The 21,829-nt window shown below is 40.9% G+C and overlaps 1 protein-coding gene across 3 annotated transcripts in view; it reads right to left on the bottom strand.

Moving 5' to 3' along the window:
* Positions 1–1,492: 1,492 nt before the first annotated feature.
* DUSP16 (dual specificity phosphatase 16) overlaps positions 1,493–21,829 on the bottom strand; it is a 90,769-nt gene continuing 70,432 nt past the window's right edge. For all 3 annotated transcript variants that reach the window (XM_076007652.1, XM_076007653.1, XM_012774426.3), the window contains exons 5-7: positions 12,487–12,646; positions 7,195–7,318; positions 1,493–5,284 (exon numbers count right to left, since the gene is read on the bottom strand). In XM_076007652.1, coding sequence (XP_075863767.1) covers positions 4,108–5,284; positions 7,195–7,318; positions 12,487–12,646 — 1,461 coding nt within the window. In that variant the 3' untranslated portion in view covers positions 1,493–4,107. The remainder of the gene's footprint in view (positions 5,285–7,194; positions 7,319–12,486; positions 12,647–21,829) is intronic.

Here is a 21,829-nt window from a genome sequence, read left to right as displayed (position 1 = left end):
CTTAATGTCAGAAAAACAAAACTGGACCAGAGTATTTAAGATAAAGTAATGAACGCTTTGAGGCTAAAAAGCTTTCGCCACCTAGTTTCAGCACACACCCTCCTACCCCTCACATAATTTCTTTGCACAATCAGGGCTCACTCCAATTTGGCCACATTTTCCTTCACATCTCAGAATCCACATCTTCCCAACTTCACCCTTAGTTTAAGTCCTGATCTAATTTAGTTGTCAGACCCAAACTAGTCCTCCAGGAGCAGCCTGCTGAGGCTGGTCTCTAAGGAGCTCCAAGGTCTGTCTTCAAGTAGGCAACTGGCCTGCCCACCAGGCCTTTTTTTTTTTTTTTTATTTAGGCATATTATGGGGGTACAGATTTTAAGATTTCAATAAATGCCCTTTTCCCCCCTCCTCCCATAAGTCTGAGTTTCCAGCATGACCATCCCCCAGATGGTGCACATCTCACTCATTATGTATGTATATACCCGCCCCCTCCCCCCTGCCGCCAGGCCTTTGCAAGACCTGCATCTTCTCACCCGAAGCCTCTCATAGAAACACCTGTTCCTCCTGCTGCCCTCTGTCCCTGGAGGCCGATTTAGTCCACATTCCCTTTATTTGTCTGTCCCACTCCCACCTGTTATTCAGCAGTGTCCTGGCAAGACAGCTCTTCTAGTCTAGCTCACTCCATCCAATCCTTGCTTTTAAATTTTCTTAAATCCAACTTCAACTCAGAAGCCTGTTACAACCAACTTCAGTGAGGTCACCTATGATTCTTTCTATAGTCATTATTTTGTGTGCTTGCACTGAAGGAAAACACTTTATTCCTTCAATGTATAATTTTTATTAAACTGACGAGACTAAGCTGCTAGTTTTGTAAGCGGTCATTTCAGTGCATGAGCAGAGATGTATACGGCAAGGACGGAGATCAGCTATGTTTTTTTTCCTCTCTGAGGCAGATTCTCACTGGGTTGCCCCGACTGGTCTCCAACTCCTGGACTCAAGTGATAATCCCACCTCAGCCTCCTGCGTAGCTGGGACCACAGGCACACAGGCACACCTGGCTCCAAGAACAGCTCTTTAACAACTATCCTTCCTCAGTTTTTCCTGTAAGAATCATAAAATCATTTACTTGTTACATTATAATGTACCACCAGTTACTGTAGCTGGTCTTTTTTTTTTTCTTCCTACCCTTGTGTGTTCTGCAATGAGTCAACAGGAAAATATTCACCAAATGCCCTAAGTGTGTACACTGTGGTGTACGTTTGGTATACACATTAAAGAGTGAAGGCAGGTGCTGAACCGTTAGCTAATGATCCAGTGCTGCCTATGAATGATAGAGCACGGAGCGTATCTGACACCACCACCACTTTATTTTCAGCTAAATCCTTGTTTACGTAAGAACAGGACAGGTTCCACTACTGCCTCCTTTGGCAACTTGGGTGATATGGTTCCCAGAGCATACAGCTGCAAAGAGAGGTCCTTTCTCACGGTTACGTATAAACGGGTACCAGTTTTGATTTTATTTCATCATATTAACATACATGACACATCAAAATGAGAAATGCACAATTAAATCATTCAATAGCTTGCCTTACTCCAAAAGAACACTATATTCATATTAAACATTTATACAGTCTTTCCACCTAACTTTACAAATGTCCTAAACCGTTTTCCAGCATTTCTCACGTAGAATTCTAGTTCTGTTCTTTAAAATCACCACCTGTAGCATCCTAGTAGACTCCAGGGCTTCCCCCATGACCCCACGCTGAAGGAGCCGCCAGGCCGCAAACGCCCGGCAGCGCCAGGCTTGCCTGAGGCCGCCCCTTCGGCATGGTCGTCTTGATTCCAGGAACTGATTATTTGACATTAGTGATCAAGGACTAACGGTCGTAGTGTGTGACTACATCACAGTTAAAGGAAGGAAGGGGACCAGGGCCAAAAGAAACCCTAAATGACGGAATGCAAACTTCTGCCCAGAGATCTCCTTAAAACCAAGTCCTCCAACCCTCCTGAAACATACTCAGCTGTGGAGCTATTGCTTTCATTTCCGAAAAAATGTTTGACAGATGTGACCAGATTCTGGAAGCGGTGAACTGTTACACATTTTGTGTGTGTGCATACATAACACATCAAAAATTACTGTGTGAAACTTGAGGATGTATGATTACTTGAAGGATGTAAATGTATATATAAAAACTCAGATCACTTAGCAGAACTTTTTCAGAATGGTAACAATGTACTCCCTGTGTAGTTCACTCTCTTCTGTCTTCATTTTATACCCATGGCACAGACACATTATTTGTGCATAACTTGTTATGTCTGTGAAGCTCATATCCTCATGATCAAATCAGTCAGTTTTGAATCATGTCATTCTATGCTGGTTTTAGCAGTCACCATAGGAAACATTAAGTCACATCCTAGTCAAAGAAATGTCCATTTCTCAAACATAGAAAAACCTGAGATATGAGTCAGCAACTAGCTACACTTACAGTAAAGGAAAGAACAATGGCAACACCCGTCCCACACCCCCACCCCAAGAAAGCTGCTGACGTGAATTAAGGTTTCAAAAGAGGACCACACTGTCACTGATAAAACTCAAGCCAGGAAGTTTAAAAGCAGATCTGTACTATCGCTTGTGTACTTGCTCTAATCACCTCCAATTTTCAGCTGCCAGGACTGATTCCATACAGTGATTGTAGGTCAAGGACTGAGAAGCCACCTTGGTCTCGCTCCACATGGATCTGCCCCTTCAAAACCATGCTGCGGGGAGTTTCTGGAAATAGCTTGGCTGTGGCTTTCCACTCTACTCACAACTAACAAAACAGTCTTCTCCTCACCTTCCTATACTGTCATATTCAGAATATTCCTTGCTTACCAAAGCCTTTATCAGCCGTCTTGGTAAATCTGAAAGTCTGAAGAAATTATAGAAATACCACCCTCTTCACATGCTATCAGGGAAAAAGTTTCCTGCTTCTCCTCAGCGATTTTTACCTTCCTTAATCTTTCCACAGTTCTTCTCTTGGTAGTTTCCTATAAAATTCTGCCTTGTTATTAGGATTTTACCAACAATCCATGCAGTGAAACAGAAATGGAGAACATCTACTTTAGCTGAGAACTCGAAGGTGCTGTTGCTTCTCTGCTACCAGCCCCAATAAATTCACATTTGGCTTTAAACCAAGTTAATCTTTCTTGAAAGGATTAATAATCCCATTTTAAACAATTCTTTGATTTATAAAGAGGGAGGTAGACTATTTTAGCCTCCCAACCTTAGCTTAAATCATTAGGCTGCCAGATTCCTGGCCATTAAATTGAATCCTAGGCGGTTTCCCCTCACTTTATTCATAAAGCTGAGAAGGAAAAAAAAAAAACCTACCTCCATCCAGGCCCAAATGGAATTTTGTGCATAGACAGTTTCAATTGGTCTGAAAAGTGTGACTAGCTACCTACCTATTCACAATGCCTAGAAAACGGGCCACCAGACACGGCAGTGGTGAAAGCCCTGACTTTCCTGTCTGAGGTACTGGGTTGGTTCTAAAGTAGATCTTGGCAAGGCCCCTAATGGTCCGTCCAGCAGAATGATGCGCGCGTCACTCGGCCGTCAGGTGAGCTTGGATCTGTGCATCGGCTTTGGATGTGACCATTTCTCTTGGATTTACCATTAGGCTCTGTCCCTAGCAGGGTCTACCTACCCAACCCACAGCTGGCTCAGTCTCAGCGCTAAGGTGCACTAGGGAAGGGTCTGGACAAAGATGAGTATTTGAGATCTCCTTGTAGCACAACATGAAAATGGTGGGGGATTTTGTCCTCTAACACCAAATGCCCTTGCTTTTGTGAGAACAAGAGCATGTGCAACTCACTGAATAAAACTGTTTCCTCCATCTAGGGGGAATTCTAGCATCTGCCCTTCCACTTTTGTTGAGAGAAATATTAGCTGACCTCTCAAATGCAGATGTTAAGAGAGAACAACTGGGTTGATCCATCTTTTGATTTTACACCATAGCTCCATTTTCCAAAAATATATATGTATGTACATATATATATTTCAGATTTACAGGGAATATTTTTTGTGAACAAGAAAAAAACTGTCCATAGAAGTCACAAGTGTCTTTCTTCTCAGGAGACCTCAATGATTTCCATGCTGCCTGAGAAGCTAGACTGACTGCCCACTTTCCCCAGTTCCTCGCGCGACCTGTTCTCTGACATGATGCTCTCTCCAAATTCCATCTGGCAACTTCTGCGTTTAAACTGCTTTTCAAAAGGGCTCTCTTCATGCCAGCTCCGCCGAGAGTCAGCTCTGTCACTTGGCTTCTGCCGCCTGCGCACAGAATAGACCGGGTCACTGCAGGTGGGCAGCTGGCTACAGCTGTAGGCAGAATAGCTGGCATTGCCTCCATAGATGGCCGAGGCAGAGTAGAAGTGAGCGGGCTCTGCAGCAAAATACCAACTGTTGGTCAGGGAAGGGGTCGAGGTCTGGGGAGCCCAGATATCCGAATGCCAGCCCTTGAGGCCCAGGCCGGCAGTAGACTTGGTGAGGTGTTGCTGGCTGGTGGAAAGGCCAAAAAGGAAGTTGGTGTGGTGATTGTCCTCCACGCTCCCACTTCGGTGCAACGGAGACAAGAAGGACCTCTGGGTGGCACCACTGTTGCTGGTTCTTACTGAGTGCAATCGCTTGCTCTGGCTCTCTGAAGGCCTGGCGGCCTGGGGCGTCTTGGGGATGTTGGCTTCCTCCTTATCGGGGCTGGTTTCAGGACTCTGCTCTGACACTTCCTGAACCGGGGAGAACTGGCATAGCTTGTTGGACCCATCCAGAGCAGTGGAGGATTTATAGTATTCCAAAGCATCTTCTGATGAGGAGAAACCGTGTAAGGATGCTGCCACGCTGGCTGAATACGACACTGATTTGATATCGAGAGAGAAGGAACGCTTGAGCTTACTGCTGTCTTCCAGCTTGTCTGAGGACAGGTGGATCCCATTGAGCGCCTGTACCAGTGGACTGTCCCCTAACAGTGACGGCTGTACGCTGGGCACACTGGCAGCATGCACAGGCCTCTGCCCCGCTGCCTCTGAGGTAGCAGAGTCGGCACAGGGTGGACCGAGGGACATCTCGCTTTTCTGTCCACCCTCTGAGACCGCAGGGACGGGTTCATTTGGCTTCTCCAGGTGCAGCAGCTTGAGTTTGCTCTTTGGCCCTGATGCTCCAGTCTGGTTCTTAATCTTCTTCTCATAGTCCAGGAGTTGGCCCAGAAAATTGAAGTTTGGAGATATAGTAGGTCTTTTTTCTTTCACAAATCTGTGAAGAAAAGAAAAAACACAAAAAATCCTGTATTTTACAACTACACTGTATCTTAGGAGTATTAAGGGAATAAATGAGATAGGGAATTATTAGACAGACCTTCTCAAATACCTCTGGACAAGGACTGGTTTAAAAGTTCAGGGAGATGCCCCAAGGGGAGAACAGAAAGCTCTCTGAGTCGGGGGAGCTCCATGTCCCTGGAGCATGCCAGACAGGAGTCAGGCCCCCAAAGCCCTAGTTTTGGCCTCCTTATTTTCAAAGATCCAGGGCTCCCAATGCAACTGATAAGAGATGATTCTCTGGCACCACCAAAGAACCCCCACAACACACACATACACCCCCCCCCAGTGCTACCATCAGGAGTGCAGCGTAACGCCCACTCTCCAGCCACAAGTTCCAATATGACCCTTCTCAAAGTCCCCACAGTCACTTCTCAAGATATTTCACATTTTAAATTAATGGCAAAAAGACAATGATATCAGATGGTCAAAATATCAAAGCACGTATTTTTGAATTCTTTCGTTTTTTGCTCAACGTGATGGAATAACCAAACTGCTAAGCACTACACTAATGCACTGAATTATTTATTTAATCCTCAAAACTACCCTATGTGAGGTGGGTGTAATCATCCTCTTCATGTAGGTACACAAAGTCCATAAGTGACTTGCTCAAAAATCACACAGCTACTAAATGGTGGCACTGGATTCCAAACCAGGTCTGTCTAATGTCTGGGTCCATTTTTGTAACCACCACATTAAAAAAGATTCATCAAGGGATCAAAACTCATAATAAAGAGCTTTCATGTTTCATTAGGGAAACACACTCTCTTAGAAATGGCAGACAAATTCTTCAGTGGCCCCGAACCTCATGAACACTCCCCTCAGATGATGCAGGAATAAAACTACACTGAAAATTTTGCATTTTAATAAGGAACCAGAAAAACTAAAACTCCATGGAAACCAAGTGACCTAAAGCAAATTAACAAAGCCAGAAATAACTGGCCCAACCATAACAAGTATAAATGTAGGAATCTGAACCCCCCGTATTTACACAATAGCAAGACCCCATCTCCTAAATGAATTAATGAATGAATGCAGGGTCCTCATAATGAAACTTTGTAACATGACACAAGGGTGCCTTTTCTTCTAGTTTCCACATGGAGCAGGAGGACCTCAGGGAGAAAAGCCTGAATGGAGGACTCGGCCGCTCCAGTCTCCTGCCTCAGATGGGAGCTGTTCAGGCAGCTCATTTCTGTTTTTCAAATTGAGAAAATAGTCCAACTGTTAAAGGCTTGCTCCATGTTTCTATTTTTGATTCTTTATCACATAAAAACTAACCACTTCTACCCACCAAGGCATGCAGGGGACTCAAATTCATGGAGACTAGGGGGCAACCCTGCCAAAATTAAACACTACAAAATCTGGCCAACTCTAGAATGTAGAACATTTCACTCAATGAATGGAGACTGACACTAGTTTTATACTTGCATGCATTAGGCATTTTCCTCACAGCAATACAAAGTTTGAAGCAAAGTAGAGATACTATAATGAGCATTCTACTAGATGTTTTTTTCCCCTCATGTATAAATTAGAACAAACAGTATTTCCCCACTCAGGGAAAAGAATAAAACTCCCATAATAGGATAGGAATCTCTGCCTGGACTTGTTGTTCCTTGGGCTCACGATGTAGCTGACAATGATTTGACACGGAAGGGCAGAATTAATGCTAAATGATAAAACTGCGTTCTTTTCCAATCTTTGCAAGACTGTTTAAAAACCCACAGTAATCTGTAGAGAATGTGACTGAAATAATCAAGATCTGCTTCAAACTGGTTACCCACCCTCATATCTATTCATGTTTCAGGTCAAATGAAAAGCCAATCACAGGGGACACGATCTTGTCCTCACCTGTAAGCTTCATCTAAAGACAGGTCCATCCTCTTCATGATGTAGGCAATGGCGATGGTGGCAGAGCGAGAGATCCCGGCCAAACAGTGCACTAGGACACACCCGTTGGAGGCTTTTGCTTTCTCTGTATGAGTCAAATTCAAGAAAGATCACTATGACAATTTTGTTCGCCAGTGAAATCTTGTTTCCATTCACTCAGTATCTTTCATCTGAAAAACCCCAAAGAAAATCTCATCTATTTATATCATAGTTATTCTTTCAACATCCATTTGAGGAGGTAGGGAGAGATAATTTCCTCACCATTGACATGCAGGACAATTAAAGTCCAAAAAGTGTTAATGAGCAATTTGTTACTAGCTCAAGTTGCCTGACTCTTACTTCGGTACTTTTCACTGTGTATTTTTTACATTTTCATTAGCATTATTAGTATTCTTTAAAGACAGGGTGCTGTTCTGTCGCCCAGGCTGAGTGCAGTGGCACAGTCATGGCTCACTGCAGCCCCCAACTCCTGGGCGTAGGCAATCCTCCTGCCTCAGTGTCCAGAGTAGCTAGGACTATAGGCGCATACCACCACACTCAGCTAATTTTTAAATTTTTTTTTATAGAGATAAGGTCTTACTATGGTTGCCCCAGCTGGTCTTTAAGGATTCTGGCCTCAAAGGATTCTCCCACCTTGGCCTCGCAAAGGGGAGGCCATGGGATTATGGGCATGAGCCACCACACACAGCAGTATTATTAATAAACTTTCCTGGATATAAATGCTATATTGTGATTATATGATTCTATTTGCTCAGTGTAGAACATTTCAGAAACAGAAAAGAATATACAAAAGGAAATAAGAGCCATCTAAAAGCCTCCTAAAATATAATTAATATTTTGTTTACTTGTGTTATCTGACACTTTAATTTCTTTCCTAATTACATAAGAGAGTTAAATTTTTAAAAATCCATTTTCATTTCAAATATATGTGACATACATTACTATTTAAAAAGGAGGGAGCTGGGGGAGGTCAGAGAGATCACAATGATATCACAACACAAAAAGATGCCTGACCAAATAACTTTTACAATGCTGAAACTCATAGTACCTGTCTTCATATAAATTCCCTATTTTTCTTTAGGAAACTTTTCTGTATGTCATAAAATGACTCAATTTTATTTGCTGAATTTATGAAGGAAAATCATGTAATATTCTATGAATCAGGCTTAACAGGTAGGTCACTTTAATGAGAACCAAGAGAACTTTTAGCCCTTCCTTGATACCCAGGAGTTACTTATTGCATCATCTTAATTCCCTGTAACATGGTGGAGGTACTCATGGTCACTTTGTTAGAACCAAAGAACCAAACCCAAACAGTGTTGCCAAATCTCACTATTGAAAGGCTTACATGTAGAAGTGGATGAAGTTATGCCCATATATCCAACATAACACAAATGTTAGTTGCCCGGAAACAACTAGTATTTTAACCAGTACTATGACTGCCCTAATTCTAAACAATCAAATGCATACTTAGTCATGAAGCTGTTGCTGAGGAACTAAATTCTTCCCTTTTCATTCTTGGTAGATGCCACCAAAAGTTTACCAAATCTTATGTTAAAATTTTTATAATAAAATTTTTATATGCAAGGAATCTGTTCTGTCAGCTGAAAAATATAAGGCTGCTCAATCTCACTGCCTATGCTATATATATTACAGATTTCTAGTGTATATGATTTACTATTCATTCATTATGTACAAAACAACATGCGGATTTTGAATAGTGTATGAATAATCAAGCAGCAAGCAGCTTTCCTTCTAAATAGGGAAACCAAATCCAATAAAACAATAAGTGAATACAAAACAACACTGAAACAAAGAATTAAGTATTACACAAAGTAATATATAAACCTGTGCACATAAGGTCTCATGCCTTCCTGTGCCTACAGTACTCTTCCTTCTCTCAGCTATAATTCATCCTATACTACCTGTTTCCCCTTTTGCCATGGCTGCTAAGAAGCTCAAAGCTAAGGTTTTCACTCAATTTCAACAGGAAATGGCAATTTAGATTTTCTGTCATAGTTACTGTAGTCTGATATGACTTGGTTCTTGCCCTGTCATCCACTTTATGTGTATGTGTGAGAATATGTGTATTTTTTGGTCCTAATCTCTTATTGTAACATACTTCAAATCCTTATTGGAAGTAGGCTGGTTTTATTATTTATTTATTTATTTATTTATTTATTTATTTATTTATTTATTTATTTATTTATTTTTGAGACAGAGTCTCACCCTGTTGCCCAGGCTAGAGTGAGTGCCATGGCGTCAGCCTAGCTCACAGCAACCTCACACTCCTGGGCTCAAGCAATCCTGCTGCCTCAGCCTCCCGAGTAGCTGGGACTACAGGCATGAGCCATCATGCCTGGCTAATTTTTTTTTAAATATATATATATTAGTTGGCCAATTAATTTGTTTCTATTTATAGTAGAGACGGGGTCTCGCTCTTGCTCAGGCTGGTTTCGAATTCCTGACCTCGAGCAATCCGACCACCTCGGCCTCCCAGAGTGCTAGGATTACAGGCGTGAGCCACCGCACCCGGCCAGTAGGCTGGTTTTAAGTGGGGTTTTTTTTGAGTGTTGACAATACTCTTATTATTTTTAATAAATATTTCAAAAACTAGACATAAGAACCTAGATGAGTCTTGCTTCTAACATTCCCCTCCAAGAGGTCTAATACTAGGCACATAGCAGCACATGTCCAGTTAATACGAGCTGATAGATACATATTTTAAAACAGCTATCTTTATAAAAATTTTTTTCAAAGGTTGGAAAGAAATAAAACAATCACAGTAACATGTGTTATGATGTTGAGGTTAAAGGGGGGGTTTTTTGTTTTTTGAATGTAGGAAATTAAGGAGCCTCTGTGGGTTTCTGAACAGAGAACAACCAGAAGACAATGATGGTGAAAACTGGAAATTCAGGTTGCCATTACAGAAATTCAGGAATAAAATCTAGGTTAAAAGGGGGAAGAGAGAACTGCAAAGGGAAAGGGCAATTACAGTGAACACGGGTGAATTCAAAAAGTGGGCTGGTGATTGTGCCTGGAGTTACATGCACAGGATAAGGACGATGATGCTAGCGAATAGGACCAAGCAAATGAAATACTGGTAAGTAAAAAATATCTGCAGGTATCACAAACAAATTATGGTATGTGTTTGTGTGGAGGTGTTTAGCCAAGTTGGAACGTAGTAAAGTTCCTTGTGTTTGAAAGAAAATTGGCATGATGACCTCGTAACTTCCATGGAAAAAGAAAGTATGTTGGGGCAAGCTGCTTCACATTCTCTTTTCTTCTCAGCCCTCCTAAAGCCGTGTACAACTTAACAGAATCAGGTTCTCTTCTAGACAGATCCTGAAATTGCATTTTTAGCTGAAAATAGAGCTAAATGTCTCTGGATCAATGTGGGAACATTAATTATAATTGTTATTTTTTAAAAAGGCAAAAAACTGAATGATATGCTTAATATTTCCTAGAAGTACAATGGGGGGATACCAGATACTAATTTGGGGTGTTTTGTTTGTGATTATTTTAATGTGAACTGTCTAGGTCATTTATCTTCAGATGTTTCATACAATGAGTCCAGATTGAAAATGAAACCCTTGTCAATCTGGAAATCTTAAAAAAAAGAGACAGAGAACTGTTTTGGAACTATTCAAATCTCCAAAAGCATTACCTGGAAAATTCCTCTTATAGATGAAAAAATATAGTGAGGTGTTTACTTTACATAATTCTACCCTTTAAAAAAAAAAAGATATGAGTTCTTGCTCTGTTGCATAGGCTGGAGTGTAGTGGCATGATCACAGCTCACTGTAACCTTGAGCTCCTGGGTTCAAGCCATCCCATTGCCTTAGGTGTGCATGACCAGGCCAACCTAATTTTGGGGGGGGTTAGAGACGGAGTCTTGCTATGTTGCCAGGGCTGATCTTGAACTCCTGACCTCAAGCGATCCTCCTGCCTTGGTTTCCCAATGTGCTGGGATCATAGGTGTGAGGCCACCACACCTAGCCTACATAATTCTCCCTTTTTAAAGGCACAAGTTCTTTTATTTTTTAATTATAATAATGAATTCAGAGTGTTTAATTGTGGATTACAGTGCTCAAATTTATGTGACTGGGGGAAAAAACAACAAAAACTCCTCACACGGAACATTGAGACTCACACTCCTTGCTATGCTGCTCAAGAGCCAGCAGTGTTTCCCCTCTGTTCAGACACCCTCAATTAAAAAAAGCATTTCAAGCACACAGTACCAGTTTACTATCAGCAGACCTGATCCTGTGACACTAAAACATCACAACAGCACCTAGGACTCAGAGAAGCTCCAGAATTGAACGTGCCCAGGAAGAAGAACGAAGCATGGCACAGACCAGATCCTGTCCCAGCCACCGCAGGTGAAATGACCAAATGTATGTGCTGGGATTTTGTTAGATCCAATACTATTTGAAATTGTTGGCACATGGACTGAGGCTTAACAATCTTGTGACATAAAGACTTTAAATGTAATGAGACTTATTTTCACAGTATTTGACTTTTCTCTAGGTAAACACAGCAGCAAGGTGATAGGGAATATGACCAGACCTCCCAAAAGTTTTTTATAGGGTTTGAAAAAGTGGGGTAGGCCAGGCGAGGTGGCTCACGCCTGTAATCCTAGCACTCTGGGAGGCCGAGGCAGGCGGATTGCTTGAGGTCAGGAGTTCGAAACCAGCCTGAGCAAGAGCGAGACCCCGTCTCTACTATAAATACAAAGAAATTAATTGGCCAACTAATATATATAGAAAAAAAAATTAGCCGGGCATGGTGGTAAATGCCTGTAGTTCCAGCTACTTGGGAGGCTGAGGCAGCAGGACTGCTTGAGCCCAGGAGATTGAGGTTGCTGTGAGCTAGGCTGATGCCACGGCACTCACTATAGCCTGGGCAACAAAGCGAGACTCTGTCTCAACAAAAAACAAAAAAGAAAGAAAGAAAAAGTGGGGTATTTAACTCCAAAAGCTTAACCAATTTTCAAACACTTGTAGATACATAATGACCGATCCTAAGGATTAACGTTGGCAGTGTTAAAAGTTGGCTAGAATGTCACAAGGCCAGTCCCTTAGGGACAGCACCACACCTGGACTACTGCATGAGTAAGCATCCTGTGTTGTTTTCAGACTTGAAATCTCTGAAACAGGCTCCTTTTCTCTAATGAAAAAAAGGATGGGAAGGAGTACACCCATATGTGAGACAATAACCCAAACGACTTGTAATATTACTTGAGCTACTTACCAATGAAATCTACTGATTTGTCCAACCATGGCAAAATTTTCTCACAAAAGCTATCATTCACAGGCACTCGCAGGAAATGAGACTCAGGGATAAAGTCTGGCTTTGGACAGGTATTGCTGGCATTTAACACGTAACCAATCCCATTCTGCTGCATCAGCTCCTACGGAGAGACAGCAATTAAAATGACTAATAATTTACTACCATGATATGTTGAAAGAGTAAAATTACATGTAATGATAGATAAAAATGACCAATTTCCTTAAAATAATCACAGTTTATTCACATCAGAGAAATCCCAAAATCCAGCAAAATGACATCTAGAGACTTAAGTGTAAAGCAAAAACAATTTTAAGGACAAAAAAGGATGTTTAAAACAGTACACTTGAAGGCCACATATCATTAATATTCACAACTCTCTATTATCTTCATTACTGCAGAGAGAAGTAGAAAATACAAAATAAAATACAAAATAAAACAGCAGTTTACATGACTTTAGAATATATGCACACACAACAAGAACATTTCCTTCCCAAGAACACGGTGGTTGTTCTCTAAGATATAATCCTATGCATTCCTCTCACTCTAAATACTCTCTTTGAAGGCTGCATCTATTTCTATAGCTTTATTTATCAGCTCTACATGCTCATGATGTGTGCATGTATGTGTGTGCACATACATGCATGTATATGTATGTATCTATCTCCCCTTAAATTTTTTTTTTTTTTTTTTTTTGAGACAGAGTCTCGCTTTGTTGTCCAGGCTAGAGTGAGTGCCGTGGCGTCAGCCTAGCTCACAGCAACCTCAAACTCCTAGGCTCCAGTGATCCTTCTGCCTCAGCCTCCCGAGTAGCTGGGACTACAGGCATGCGCCACTATGCCCGGCTAATTTTTTATATATATATCAGTTGGCCAATTAATTTCTTTCTATTTATAGTAGAGACGGGGTCTCACTCTTGCTCAGGCTGGTTTTGAACTCCTGACCTTGAGCAATCCGCCCGCCTCGGCCTCCCAAGAGCTAGGATTACAGGCGTGAGCCACAGCGCCCGGCCTCCCCTTAAATTTTTAACCATATTTCTATCTACCTACCAGATATCAGAATATTCCACAGGCCCTTCAAATTCAAAATGTCAGAAACTAAACATATTATCTTTTCCCCTTTTCTGCCCCAAACTCCTGTTTCCTCTCTGTAATTCCAAAATTAGTTTTGGGATCCAAATGGTTGTCAGATCCTTTTGGAATTATTAATACCTCTTCCATTCATTCTCTTCTCTCTGTTCCCATTCACTGCTCAGTGATCAATCTTCATCAAAATAACTAAAAAAACCACCAAAGAGTTCTTAAAATCTGCAGTGGTTTTCTCTCCAAATCATATTCTGAACAAATTAGTAGTCTTTCTTTATTTTTTTTAGAGGTGGGGTGTCACTCTGTCATCCAGGCTGGAGTACAGTGGTGTGACCATAGCTCACTGAAGCCTTGAACTCCTCGGCTCAAGTGAGCCTCCTGCCTCAGCCTCCTGAGTAGCTGGGACTATAGAAATGTGTCACCAAACCTGGCTAATTTTTAAAAAATATTTTTGGAGAGCCAGGGTCTCGCTATGTTGCTCATATTCCTGGGCTCAAGGGATCCTCCTGCCTCAGCTTCCCAAAGTGCTGGGATTACAGGTGTGAGCCACCATACCCAGCCTTAGAGTAGTCTTTCTTATAATTAAACATGGGCTAAGTGCTTTATCCATATTCTTTTACTTTATTTCCTGCTCTGGTCCCTATAGCCCCAACACTCCCCCACCCCATCACAGGTCCATCCACTACCCTGTGCTTTTGTTCACACCTTCCCTGTGCTCATAAGGCCCTGATGACTCTTCCCACTTTTCCTGCTTTGTTCAACCTTATCTATGAATTCTTTCCCACTGATGCATAATTACCCATTCATTTCTGTCCTTCCACAGTACTTTGTTCACACCATTAATAAAGCACCTAGCAGAGTGTGTTATCATTAACAGATAATTCTTATCTCCCTTGTTAAGTAATGAGGTAATGAGAGAGGTATTGGACTGAGTCTTGCCTGTCTTTCTACCTTGCACCAGGTACGCAGCTGCACTCACCAGGAGTCTGTTCAGCTGACATCCCGCCTACCACGGGCCAGGCAAGCCCACACAACCTCGCTGCATTTAGTCATCCTGTTGCTGCCCTCCCCACTGGAAATGCTCCAAGCCTGGAATAATTCTCTTATTCTGAGCAACCTTGGTCATTTCTTCCTTTTCTTGGAATACTACCTTTTCTACAAATCTTTGCAACTACCTGAAAGACAATTAGGTAATTTTCTTCCCATTTTACCCTCCTGAAATATGCCAGTTCCCTAATCTCTTCGTTTACCATTTGGCACAATAAATATATTCTATTTTACATAAAATGTAGACATAATAAATCCAGATGGTATGTGCAACCCTTTCTCATCTCTGAGATGACAATGTCAAGAAATAGATTTTGGAACTAGGTGGGCTTCTTAAATTGACCAATACCTTTCAGCCACACCAGAGCCCAAGTCTTCTGATGGTATTATGTGCTTCTGTTAGGTTAATAATCAGGCCATGAAGATCTTAATGGTGTTTACCACAACCTTTAAACTTTGTACATGTAGCAAAGGTGACATTTGTTTTTCCATGACTAAACCAAAGCTACACTGAGTTTATCTAGTACCAGTTGATGAACCACAGTATACAGAAACTGGTTCAGGATCTCCCAGGCAAGAAAAGGAACGGACCACTGGAGTTGAAGCAGCCTTTGAGGCCTTTCTCAGCAATAGATAAAGAAAGATGCCATGTTACATTTTTTTCTCCTTTTTACCAATGGTACTACAGATTCATTTAATTAAAAGTAAAGGGAAATATCTTATATTTTCCTGGTTAGAGCTAGAACCCATACTACTAAGTGAAGTATCCCAAGAATGGAAAAACAAGCACCAGATATATTCTCCAGCAAACTGGTATTAACTGAGTAGCACCTAAGTGGACACATAGGTGCTACAGTAATAGGGTATTGGGGAGGGGGGAGGGGGGCGGGCATATCCATACATAATGAGTGAGATGTGCAACATCTGGGGGATGGTCATGATGGAGACTCAGACTTTTGGGGGGAGGGGGGGAAATGGGCATTTATTGAAACCTTAAAATCTGTACCCCCATAATATGCCAAAATAAAAAAAAATTAAAAAATTAAAAAAAAAAAAGTAAAGGGAAATAGTAATATCCCTTTCTGCCCAATTCAATAATGAAGACGCCACAGAAGTTTCTGAGAAAAGGAGTAACAGAGAAGGTGTTAACTAGCATATAAAATTAAAAGACAATAGGCAATTCTCACTAAAGACATGTTATAAGTCAATAATGACTGTCAAATTTGATTTTTCATAGAAAGACTATAACCATGTACACTTCTGACAAGTAGCCTAATAACGTACATTTTATAGAAATGACAACAATTTAATCAACCTATATTGGGTCGAAAGATATTATTGAGAACCTTTGTTAGAAGCCTATTAATAATATATTATAATATTATGACACATGGTAAATATTAAGAAAATAGTATCTAACATTTAATGAATGCTTACTATGTGCCAGGTACTGTGTCAAGCATTTAAATGGATTGTCTCATTTAATTCTCACAACCAACCTTTCATGCGGGTACTATTATTATCCTCATTTTGCAGAAGAAAAAACTGAGATTTAGAGACGTAATGTGCTTCCAAAGTCACAGAGCTAGCAAACGGTACAGTCAAGATTCAAATCCAAACATATTCATTTCTAGAATCTACCCAGTTAATCACCATACTCTACTAAACTTAAGTTCCCTCCAAAGCAAATTAGGCAAAGCAATAAAGTAACCAGCCTACATAAATGTATCTTTTAAACTAAATGAAGTATTAGATGTTAAAGTTTTAATTTTATTCTTTTTTGCCCTTTTAAACTATAACAAATTAGAAGGCCTTTTCTTTTCTAGGTTAGCTGGCTGAAGTTCTTGAGCAAATCATACCCAAATGCATCTACCACTTACAGTTTCCAAAGAACTAGTGAAACACTATTGGTACAGAAGCCTTCTAGATAAGACTGTGCCCCAAATATTTTACAGTTGCCTTATTCCCATCTAATCTGACAGAAAAAATATACAAAGCAATCTGTCTTTCCCAAATCTTTCCAAAACATTTAACTTAGGTCATAGAAAAACAACTCCCTTCTCTCATTCATGTTTCATCCATGTACGTAATATTTTAATTAATGTACATAATTCTAATAGCAAGTACACTGGCCTAAACAGGTTCAAGAACAAGCACAGCTGACTCCTGGTAAGTATGTTCAAACAGCAGAGGCAGATGAGCCACAGCAAGAGCCTACTGCTGGCGTGTGCCAGGCATTCGTTTGCTGAATGCACGGCAAAGAGATGTTCCTGGACCTCTGAAGCCAGTAAGAAAATTTCTGAAGTGTCATGTAACTATTCTATCAGCTTGCTTTCTTCATTATTTTTTCTTGATTTTTTAAAAAATCAATGTACATACAAATGGCTGAAAGGGCATCTTAATGTTTTTTGTTTCTGGTCTTGAACTCCTAGGCTCAAGAGATCCTCCCACCTCAGCTTCCCCAGGCAGCTGGGACCACTGGCACGCGCCACCAGGCCTGGCACATACTACTGTTTTTAATGTTAGAACTGAGATGGAACTGTAATTATGAAGAATGATTCTATTTCATGGAATAATGATTGCTTATATTCATAGATGGATGTCAATGACTTCTTACTAAATTAATAAGAGATATTTATATAATCCATTCCGTTTTTTTTTACCATGTTATATAAAACATATACAACTGAATACTTATTCTATCTCATAATTAAGCATCATTAGGCTTCCAGAGAGCAGGCATCTTTTACTGTTAAATATGTAGCTCAACTTTGTGCTAAGTCTACTAATACATACTTTCTACTGATAAGATAATCATCCTTCTCTGGCCTTAAAATATCCTTCTGACACTTTGACCTTGCAGTTCTTTGAACTCCTCACCTCAGCCATTCACTCTTGTGGGATCTAGCCTGGTATCTGTCTTTACCAATAACCACAAACCCTCTATAATGTCAATTCCATGCAACCCACCCTTGGACCACTCCTCCTCTCTCTGGCTCTTGTAACGCCATACCCAGAATCCTTCAGTCCCTCCAGGACCTACAGTCTGATGGTTCTACCCACTTTTCTGTGCTTCGTCCCTTGATGTCTGTCTTCCCCTTCCTTGCCCAACTTAACTCTGGTCAATCATTACAAGCACTCCCTTGCTTGTGCCTACAACTCCCTCGCCTCCGTGTCACTACCTCACACTTGCTTGGCAGGATGACAACCTTAGTTAAATCTCACTCTCTGCCTAGTCTCCATTTGCACTCCTGCAGCTGAACACGGCCAGAGAAAAACTCTCGACAATGCTAATGCTACCTCATCTTACTTTCAAGTCATGCTCCTCAGCAACTGCTATATTTCCCTAGTCCATTCACTTTCCCTCTCTCCTATATACCAATTCCATCCACTTCCCCTTTTCTTCAAACTCCCTTCTCTATGCATCCCCACTCATCCTCACTCTTAGCTGAAACATGATCTTATTTCCTATTACACTGGAGAAGTTGAAACAACCAGAAGCAAATTTTGATAGACTACCACCACCACCTTTACCCTTCAACCACACATGCACCTATACTCTGCCTTCTTACCTGTTATTATGGATGAACTTTCCATGCTCCTAAATCCCTCATGCTCAATAAATCCCATCCACTCTTACTCAAGGATATGGCTCTAGCTGTTCTCCCTTACTCCTACATCAATTTCTCACTCTACTGGGTCACTCTTCCTAGCCATAATCAAACAAACACTATTTCTCCCATTTTAAAAATATTCTCTCTCACTCTCCACTTCTCCCTGTAGCTATTACCCCATGTCTTTGTTCCTCTTATCACCAAAATTCCTTGAAAGAGCTGCTTATACTTGCTATCTTCAACTCCCCCCCTTCCATTATCTACTGAACCCATTCCCTTCTGGCTTTCACCCCCAACACGCTATCAGAACTGCTTGTGGATCACCAATGATAGTCACATTGGTAAATCCAATGGCCAATTCTTAGTCTTCATCTATCTTGACCTATATAGGACCACTTGGCATTCTCGATTACTCCTTCCTCCTGAAGAACGCTTTGTTTATTCCTCCCTTCGTCAATATTTATCTATACCTTCAAATTATAGCCAGAATCTCACCATGGCTACCACCTTGATTCCAACCCACTACCATGTAGCCTCCTAACTGGCCTCCTTGCTTCAGTCTATTTTCAACACAGGAGGTAAAGTGATCCTAATAAAACCAAAGTCAGATCATGCTCAGAACCTTCTAACATCCCCCGTTTCTCTGAGTAAAAGCTTCCGTCTTTACAATGCCTATGATGTCTTGTGAAGTCTTGATCTGCTCCCATTTCCTCTTTGACCACACTCCGCTCTTCCTCTGCCACCGCAGGTGTGCCATATGCAGTCTTTGCCCTGGTGGCTTCTTCTGTCTGTACTACTCTTCCTCCAGAGAGTCAAACGGCTCACTCTTTGATACCTCCTTCACATGTTTGTTCTAATGTCGCTATCTCAATGAGGCCTATCTTGACCACCCCATTTAATGACAACCCATATCCCTACAGGTAACTCCCTGGTCTTCTTATACTATTTAAGTATAGTCTATTTTACTATATAATTTACCTCTATTATGCTTACTGTCCAATTTCTCTCCTCTAGAATGTGCACTCACAAAAGCAGAGATCGCTGTCTCATTTACCAATACATCCCCAGCACCCAGAACACTGTCTGGCATATAGGAGATCTTCAATAAGTGTTTGTTGAATGAAGATGTGAATGGACCATTATCCCTTAAAGTTACTGAAGTCAGGATCTAGTAACTCGTTTATTAGCATCTTTTAATGAAGAACCTTTGTATATTTTCCTGGCACATTTTCATTTTGCAAGTCATGGTAAAATGTCATTACCTTACATTCCATTCATTTCATAATTTGTAAAAAATAATTTTACCTGGATTGAAAATTTTAGTTTCTCAAATTTACTAAGAGAGAATTTTCTGAGTAAATTACTTGCATAAGGAAAATTGTTGGGAGGTATGTTTACTTAAACAATTTTTATGGATATGGTAAATTGCATACAAGTGGCACTGGTTACAAACTACACTGGAACTATTAATATTTATTTTGAAATATAATCATGGAGGGCTTACTATGATCGAGGTACTCTGTAGGGGTGCTCTGGGACATAAAAAGCAAGTGTTCCACTGAGGGATAAACAGTCTACAGGCAGATATAAGGCAGCTGCATAAATATCGACAGATACAAAGAGGTATCTGAGCACTAGAAAAGAGGAGCAAAGCCAAACGGAAAGATTCTGAGAGGACCATTTATAATAGGAACTACAGTTTTCATCTGAAGCTCAGATGGGGGTAGAGGCATTCTGGATGGAGTGGAGAAAATGAATAAAGACAAAGGAAAGTACGGCAGTATCTGGGGCACACTCATTAGTCTAGTATGTTCAGACGAGACAGAAAGAGAACAGAAGAGGTAAGAAATGAAAAGACAGAATTAGATCGTACAGGGTCTTAGATATCTAGCTAAAGAGTTTTAATGCCAAGCCACAGAATTTATATCAAATGTCATAATGAGAAGGCTGATCAATGTATTAAAGCAAACTCCTAAAGATCTTATTAGAAACAATTCATTAGTAGTTAATGTGGAATCTCAGTGTGGCATGGAATAATGAAAAGTATGTGGGAACTGGCCCCGGAAAAACCAGAGCCGGCCCAGCATATTACTGTTCCTTACCTGAATGATCTTGACTTTAACTTCCTCACCTGTCAAGTAGAGCTAATGACATGGATTTTGCCATGCCAGTAAGAGGATAAAGTGTCTGACACACAATATAGCAAGTCTTATTAAATGTTAGCTTCTGTATTATATCTTATTTTAAAAATAGCTTGTAAAGCTGGTATGTGAACTATATCTTAATATGGGTGTTACAAAAAAAAAAAGTCTGCGATGTGTATTTTTCACTAACCCAAACTGTCCTTTCTCCTAAATGGTGCTAAGCAGGGAAATTACACTGAATATATCAGGCCAGGTTCATCTGCAAAGTGGAACACATGACCCCTAAGATTTTTAAAATGGCTTCTGTATTCAACATACAATTAAGTAAATTTTCAAAAGCAATAATCTATGAGTAAAAAAAAAAAATTTCATTTTATTTATTTTCCCTCATACCGCATCAACAGAAAATAATTTTATTTTTTATTATGATTTCCACTCATTATTTTTCTCTTTAAAATTTTCTCTCTTCTTTATTTATTTATTTTGGGGGGGGGGACAGAATCTCACTCTGTTGCCGAAGCTAGAGTGCTGTGGCATCAACTCAGCTCGCAGTAACCTCAAACTCCTAGGCTCAAGCAATGCTCCTGTCTCAGCTTCCCAAGTAGCTGGGACTACAGATGCATGCCACCATGCCTGGCTAATTTTTTCTATTTTTAATAGAGATGGGGTCTTACTATTGCTTAGGCTGGTCTCAAGCTCCTGAGCTCAAGCAATCTTCCCACCTCAGCCTCCCAGAGTGCTAGGATTATAGGCGTGAGCCACCTCGCCCAGCCAGTTCTCTCTTCTAAACCCTGACATAAACTTTCCCCTGTAGTTGGAATAGTTTCTAAATATGGGCTCTACGATCTGCTGATGCAGACTGTGGAGTAATACATGGAGTACAGGTTAACATATGGCCCTCATAAAACTGCTGTTTGGTCAAGTTCCTCATGTTCAGCTGGGCTGAGGACAGAGGAGCCCATTAAATCACTGAGGGAACTGCAATTCTAGATAAGAGAATTGTAATTTTTCTTTCTGAAGTCAACTCCACAACTAACTGTATATCTGCCACTCTATTTGCCTTCAAAACTGATCACAAGTCCCACTTACACCAAGCCTTCCTCGAACAAACCCCACTGTGTACCTACCACTCACCCTGGTGTCCTGCATACTCTACTCTATGATGACAATAATGATGAGTGTCCCCTATGGACTGAGAACTGTACTGGGTGCTTATAGTATGTCATTTCATTTGAAAATCACAGGGACACTAGAAGGCAGGTGGTATTGCAGGTGTGCAGGTAAAGAAATCAAGATCTAGTAACCTGACTAAAGTGGTATGTCTGGCAAGGTGGAGAAATGGGATGCAAAACTGTCCACTTCCAAGCTGGCTTCTGAACCATCACACCATGTTGCCCCAGTACTGGACTCTATCTGG

The sequence above is a fragment of the Microcebus murinus genome, chromosome 10, assembly GCF_040939455.1.
Source record: "Microcebus murinus isolate Inina chromosome 10, M.murinus_Inina_mat1.0, whole genome shotgun sequence".
Classification (NCBI taxonomy): Eukaryota; Metazoa; Chordata; class Mammalia; order Primates; family Cheirogaleidae; genus Microcebus; species Microcebus murinus.
Note: the sequence above shows the minus strand (reverse complement) of the source record. Positions and strands in the feature narration are given on the sequence as shown.